Below are 7,486 nucleotides of genomic sequence, written 5' to 3'. Positions count from 1 at the left end.
ACTGCCCTATACTAATGCTGTGATTCATGAGATCCAACGTTTCCGATATACCTTATACTTTGGGGTCCCCAGACAATGTACAAAAGATGTGAACGTGTGTGGCTTTCTTATTCCAAAGGTACAGGATATTCTTATGGTTGCACTTCTGGATACTAAGAGTGATATTTATAAAAGGTAGCAGTTTGTAAAATGTATATGTATAGAAGAAAAAGACGGGTAGTTTTTGTGCCCTGTTTTTTTCTACCTTAAGGAGTCTCAAAGCAGCTTTCAATCTCATGTATAAGAGCTTTCTGTGCAGTAGTTTCTGAAGGCTACAAACCTGACCTCTTTTCCAGAAACATCAAATTATTAGTATTGTGTCAGACCACAATTTATCAGGCCCCGTCTGTGCTGATCTATTTGTCTCAGTGCCTCTCGATTGTATTCAAAAATTTATCCAGTGATTGGATGACTGTCAGTACCCAAAATGTCCATATGTTTGGCATATGTTTCGTAAAAACCTTTTCCTATTTAAATGCTGTAACAATAAAGCAGTGATACAATAAAGCTTTACAAAGCTCTTTTCACACAGAAACGTCTGGTTTCCCGACTGAGCCAAAGTCTCAGGCAGAAGAAGGAAACCCAGAAGTAGAAAAGGGTACATTGAGTTTTTAGTTTATGGTGGTCAACTGGTTCTCCCGGAATACATAGAATTCCTCTAGTTTCTTTTCAGTTCTGTTCGTCCAACTGCATATCTCGTTTTCATTTTGCGAACATCTTTTGAACAGGGTGAGTGGAGGAGTTCATGCTTAGAAATCCAGTCATTACTGAAAGAAGATATGCTTCCTGAGTTTAAGGAGATTGAAACATGTGTATATGGGAAATGGCCATGGCCAGTCTGAGGGTTCAAGAAAGGTCCTTTGGCCTGGACCTGAAGCTCTAACGGGGGCCTCAAAATTATATTTAAAAATACACATTAAGTATCAGTTTGTTGCTACCTTGTTTTCTTTTCATCGTTTTAATCTTTGTTATGGCTTGGGTCATTAAAAGCTTGAAATGGTTGGGGTCATTCTGGACCTTTGAGGGGGTCTGGAAACAATAAAGATGCCAGGACTTCCCCTACGGCCAGAAACCTCCCATTGGCAGTCCCCAACACCCACTGCCACTCAGTAGGCCAACAGGGTTAACTTTAAGACGGCCTTGGCTGGGAGGACGGGGTATAAATTTGATAAATAAATAAGGAATAAATCAGTATAGCATCAACAGTGTGACTTCTTTTCTGGAGTGAACCCAGAAGTGACATCACACCACTCAAGGATTCACAAGAATCTCTATGGTAAAACCATAGGATTTCCACTGGAACCTAGAGTGGCATGACCAGTTCCAGGTTCAACCCAAAAAGGACACCATGTCATCATTGTGATGGTGCCAACAATGTCACCACCCCCATCTCCTGCCAGGTGATTGGCAACCCTAGGAAACAGCAAATACTAGTATTGGGACAATGACTGGAAAAGATCAAGTTCCTTTTCTGTATGCATCCTGAAGCAACACTTTCATTCTTCCAGGGGGCCATGATTATTCCAGATCTAAATTCTGTTCTTCTTGATCCTAATCAATGGGAGACACCGGAGGAATTCAACCCAAATCATTTCTTGGACAAGGACGGACGTTTTGTGGAAAGAGAAGCATTTATTCCATTTGGGGCAGGTAAATGCATAATGTGGTTGATAGCTATTTACAGGGTTCTCTGAAAAATTAAATTTAGGAACATTTTCTTCTTGTACAAAATACTTCTTAGGAATCACTAAATTACCAAAACCTTACGACAAATATTAATATGGTTTTGGTTAGAAAACAACTGAAAGTGAATGCTATTAAATATAACTTGGACATAACAAGGAACTTCCTCTCTTTTTTTTCATTCTCATACTGAGGAAGAACATGGGGACATTGGACCTAGTGCCCACTCTGACTGTTGGATGCTCTGCATGGTGATGCAAGATCTAAGCAGAAGCCCAACACTGGTCGCGATCACATGCAGAATTAGCCGCACCATAGGCACGAATGCTGGGTGGATTTTAAGGGCGTGATCAGACACCAACATCTGCCAAGCGTCCCGCTCCCGTCGGCAACCCGTTTTGCTCTGCTGCAGAAGCGGAGTAAAAAGACACCGGGGAAAACCCAGTAAGAAACGGGTTTGTTATGGGCCAGGAATGGGCTTTCCCCTGTGTGATCACACCAGCGTGCTCTCATGGCATTGGGATGGTCTGATCAGGCCATCCCGACTCCATGCCATTGGTTTTTTTCCCCTGTTTCGGTGTGTGCATCATTGCACACTGCATAGGGAGCACTCGGTGTGGAGATGTGAATCATCAATCCCTCGTTGAAGTGCACCGGAAATACACGGCCAAACCCCCCCCCCGACTCACCCGCAGTTGTGTCTGATCACAAAGTGGCGGCCGCCCCCATAGCTCCCAGAGACCGTGTGATTGCGCAAATGCGGGTCAAATCATGCGGAGCAAATAGTCTCGCTTCCCCCCCCCCGTGCATTATCTCGTGTGTGTGAACACTGCCCCTGTTACCTGAGATCCTGTAAAGTACTGGGTTCAGACGCGTAATAAGTGATCAGCTCATATTTATTATTGAAATGCAGCTCAACTAAAAGACAAACTATCCAGGTTCGAACCCTGCTTTTATCCGTGCAGCACACAACACCCAACAAACACCTCACTCCCATGATTGGCTATTTACAGTGTAAGAGTCCATCATAGGTCAACCTTAGGATCTGGGCAAACCTATTGGTCCGCACTAGGATCCGAGTCGGTTATTGTTCTAAATCCTGAAGGTGCACTGGACCGCATGGCTTCCTTACCACTTACATGTCCAGACAAATCCGTATCAATACATAACAGATCCTTAAGTAATGGAAACAGGAATTGAATGTGGGTCTTTCTACATGTAAAGCATGTCCTTTCCCATGGAGCAATGACTCCTCCCATTTAGCCACCTTCCATGGCAGTATAGCACTGCAAATGTTACAGCTTTGTAACATTCCGTGGTAAAGCACCTACTGGGCATAGCCCACTGATCAGACGTCCCTCCCAAGGCTTGAGGAAAAGCCCACCTCTGACAGAGGCCAGTTTTCACCACGATTTCAGATTGTGGAGAATGAAGGTGAGATGGTAGCCGCTGAATTACCTGATCTTAATGTAAAGCATGAAATCTTATGTAGTCTATGATATTTTTGGTTAAACTTGTTGTTGTTCAGTCGCACAGTCGAGTCCGGCTCTTCGCAACCCCATGGACCAGATCACGCCAAGTCTTCTGGTCTTCCGCCGTCCTCTGAAGTTTGCTCAACTTCATGTTCGTTGCATCTATGACACTGTCTAACCATCTCATCCTTTCCCGTCCCCGTCTTCTTTGACTTTCAATCTTTCCCAGCATCAGGGTCTTCTCCAGTGAGTGCTCCCTTCTCATTTGGTGGCCAAAGTATTTGAGCTTCAGTTTCATTATCTGGCCTTCCAGGGAAGAGTCAGGGTTGATTACTTTTAGGATTGACTGATTTGATCTTCTTGCAGTCCAAGGGACTCGCAAGAGTCTTCTCCAGCACCATAGTTCAAAAGGATCTATTCTTCGGCGCTCGGCCTTCCTTATAATCCAACTCTCGCAGCCATACATGACTACCAGGAATACCATTGCTTTGACCATGCGGACTTTTGTTGGCAGGGTGATGTCTTTACTTTTTATCATGCTGTTGAGGTTCGCCATTGCTTTCCTCCCAAGGAGCAGGCGTCTTTTAATTTCATGGCTGCAGTCACAGTCTGCGGTGATCTGGGATCCCAGGAACGTGAAGTCTGTCACTACTTCCACGACTTCCCCTTCTATTTGCCAAGGAGTGATGGGGCCGGATGCCATGATCTTAGTTTTTTTGATGTTGAGCTTCAAGCCCACTTTTGCACTCTCCTCTTTTACCCTAAGCAGGAGGCTCTTTAGGTCCTCTTCACTTTCTGCCATTAGATAGGTATCGTCTGCATATCTGCTGTGACACCGTCTTTCTCTACCCTTGTTTGAATGTTATTTGGAGAACATTCATTTAAAATGGTGTGGAGGTGCAATGACAGTGGAGCCGCCACGAGAGGGCGATAAGCATATGCAGACATGCACAAGTATGCTAGCATTGTTGAACTTCCAAAATGAAACCAGTTGTAGACAGCTTTTTTTGAAGACGGCTGGGACACCGGTGGGAAAGACAAATCCAGATGCAGACTCCGAATGTCTGAGAGTAAACCATGCTTCCCTTCTCTGTACGAAGCTGTTGTAGAGCAGGAAGCTGTGTTGCTTCCCTTCAAAACACTAGATTTGAGTCTAGTTGCACCTTAGGGACCAACGAGCTTTTTGGGGTCTGAGTTTTTGAGACTCAAAGCACCCCTTGTCTCATCTGATAAAGGGAGCTTTGGCTATCAGAAGCTTACACCCCAAAAATCTTGTTGGTCTCTAAGGTGCTACTAGACTCGAATCCAGTTATACTATTGCAAACCAACATGGATCCCCTCTGAAACCCAAAAAGGCTTGCACTGATGCTCAATAATCGTCCCGACAATCATCTTCCAGACCAAACATTCTATGAAAGCCCAAGTCACATGCTTTGCTGAGAAAGATGGGGGTTTGAATTTGTGTGTAGAGAGCCTAATGGGGGTATGGATTTTATCTATATATCTAATAGCCAAGTTGCCCCCTCTGTGCGGATAGCTGAATCCGCGCACCGGGGGCACCTGGGGGGGAGGGAAATTTTTGTGCACACGTGGGACAGTCCCCAGGTGTGCACAAAAATCCTAAACCTAAAAAAATATTGGGGGGATGTTTAAATCCCCCCAAAACTGACAGAGCGTCCCCTGCGCATGCGCAGGGAATGCTCTGCAGCCAGCCTCCCACCGCTGCCGCCCGCCACCGCGGGGGGAGGGAAGAGCAGCGAGGGCCAAGCGGCAATCTGCTTGGCCCTCGCTTTGGAGCCAGGAGGTTGGGGCTGCAAAGAGGAGGAGGCGGAGGCGACGGCGTGGAGCTCCGGCGAGCCCCGACAAGGCCCTGCGGCTGCGGAGCCGGAGGTAAGAAGAGCCAGGAGGGGGGAAGACCGGCAAGGCCCCGTGGCTGGAAGCCGCCTTGGCCTCACTACGGAGCCAGGGGGTGGGGAGATCGGGGAGCCGGAGAAGGGTGGAGGCGACAGGGGAATCGGTAGGGAAGGAAACTTACCTGCTGCTGCCTCTGCTTCCTCCTCCTGCTCTGCCTGGAGCTCTTTCCTCCCCCCCCTCTTTCCTCCTGGCCTCTGGAGGGGGGGCCGCACTTCGGGGCAGGGGGGGAGATCGAGCCAGGGGGTGGGTGGAGATGGGGGAACCAGCAGGATGGGGGGAACTTACCTCCTCCTTCTGCTTCCTCCTCTTCCTCATAGGTGTGGAGCTCCCCCCTCCCACGTATCGCGGGTCCACCCCTTGTCTATATATCTAATAGCCAAGTTGCCCCCTCCATGCAGATATCTAAATCTGCACATCGAGGGAACCTGAGGGGAAGAGAGATTTTCCTGCACACTTGAGGCAGTCCCCAGGTGTGCACAAAAATCTAAAAAGTTGAAAAAAATATAAGGGGGTTATTTAAATCCCCCAAAAAGTAAAAGAGCGTTTCCTGCGCATGCGCAGGGAACACTCTGGGAACTCTGCGGTGGGCCGGTAGCTGTAAGCCACTCAGGTTTCGCCGCCGCCCAGAGGGGGACAGAGAAAGTTTGGTGGGCCGAGCTCAGGCCTTGTCGCCGCTGCTGGGGGGGGGGAGAAAGTTCAGTGGGTGGGCCAGGTCTCGCCACCGCCGCCAGGGAAGGGGGGAGGGAGAAAACTTGGCAGCTCGAGTTCAGACCTAGCCTCCGGTGCTGGGGGGGAAGGAGGGAGAAGGCTTGGAGGGGCGCAGGCCTCACCGTGGGTGCCGGGGACAGGGGGCAGGGGAGAAGGCTCACCCACGGCTGCTTCATTCCCCCCCCATGAGTATCGCAGGTCCCCCTTCTTGTATATATATGTTGTCACTATCCCCTTTGCAGACAGACTCTTTGCTTCCAAAGTAGGTGTACTGGTATATGGAAGGAAACCTTCAGTAATTCATTAAGGGGTTTTACAGGCTATAAATGTGAGCTGAAGGTAGTGTCGTGAGACTTTTGAGAAAGGGGTGGGATCCATGTTAATAGATTCCTCACGTGTTGCCTTCGCTTGTTTCCTTTGCAGGGGCCCGTGCCTGCCTGGGAGAGCAGCTGGCGAGGACTGAGCTCTTCATCTTCTTCACCAACCTGCTGAGGGCATTCACCTTCCAGCTGCCAGAAGGAGTGAAGGAACTCAATGCGGATCCTATCATTGGAGCATCATTTGTTCCCCACCCATATAGACTGTGTCCTGTTCCCCGCAGCGGTTCGTCATAAACTGTACCAACTGGAGTGCCTTGTTTGTTACCGCCAGTTTTACCTTCTTTCCCTTTGCTTCATCCTAAACCTGCTCTCACTTGCCCCGTTCACTGTCAGATCCCAAGTCAGGATAACAAACCCACGTTCCAAAGAAGTAAGATTTATTTCCAAAGCATGGTTGATCAGTAACATACAGAGATTGTTCAGAATAAAGACAATACACAGGGGCAACATAATATAGGAACTTCAAACTTGGTTAACCCAATGGGCACAATTCCCTCGCAAGGGAGCTGATTAGAAAAGGCGCGAAGTAGCCTGAGAACCACAACAGCTAATACCATAAACACAAGATGAGTTCACACGGGAAATATAATTAAGCTAGGCAAGAAGACATAACACTCCAACGTCCACCTGCAGGAGACACTTGGCAGTTACAGCAGCATACCAGAAGAGGATAACAAGGGGGGGAGGGGAGGAAGAGGGACGAGACGTGTCCCAGAGAAATGGCAGCTCGCTGACATACTGCCCACCTGAAAATACCACTTACCCACCGTCTCCCGGTTTGGGCGGGAGACCTCCCGGTTTGGCCGGGAGACCTCCAGGTTTGTCCGGGAACATCTTGTGAAATGCCCGAACATGATAAGGGGCCCGAATATCCCCTTCTTCCACCCATTCGCGGTGCTGGGGACCAAAATCAACCCATTCCACAAGATACCACAATTTACCACGTTTGAGTCTGGAATCCAGAATGCCTGATATTTCGTAATGCTCTTGGCCTTCCACTAAAATAGGAGGTGGTTGGACATTACTGTCCCTCCATTTACATTGACCAGTATCTTTTTTCAATAAACTGAAATGGAATACAGAATGCAAAGATCGCAGATTTTTAGGCAAAATCACATCAACAGCAACATCATTCAACACTTTGCGAACCTTGAACGGACCAATGTACTTCCAACCCAGTTTTTTACTGGGACGTAACATTTTGATATTTTTTGTGGAGACATAAACAGAATCACCAGGTTTAATATCCCATTCCTGGGCCCTATGTTTATCAGCATGCAATTTATATTT

The 7,486-nt window shown here is 47.8% G+C and overlaps 1 protein-coding gene across 1 annotated transcript in view; it reads left to right on the top strand.

Annotated features, from left to right (window-relative positions):
• Positions 1 to 6,430, top strand: part of LOC107109143 (cytochrome P450 2J2-like) — a 53,529-nt gene extending 47,099 nt beyond the window's left edge. The window contains exons 10-12 of the mRNA XM_015409717.1: positions 1 to 118; positions 1,548 to 1,689; positions 6,240 to 6,430. The exon at positions 1 to 118 is cut by the window's left edge and continues 14 nt beyond it. Of these exons, the coding sequence (XP_015265203.1) occupies positions 1 to 118; positions 1,548 to 1,689; positions 6,240 to 6,430 (451 nt within the window). The remainder of the gene's footprint in view (positions 119 to 1,547; positions 1,690 to 6,239) is intronic.
• The last annotated feature ends 1,056 nt before the right edge of the window (positions 6,431 to 7,486 follow it).

This window comes from Gekko japonicus, unplaced genomic scaffold, assembly GCF_001447785.1.
Source record: "Gekko japonicus isolate JY-2015 unplaced genomic scaffold, Gekko_japonicus_V1.1 scaffold3536, whole genome shotgun sequence".
In the NCBI taxonomy this organism is placed as follows: domain Eukaryota; kingdom Metazoa; phylum Chordata; class Lepidosauria; order Squamata; family Gekkonidae; genus Gekko; species Gekko japonicus.
The sequence above is the reverse complement of the archived record's forward strand: the minus strand, read 5'-3'. Positions and strand labels throughout refer to the sequence as shown.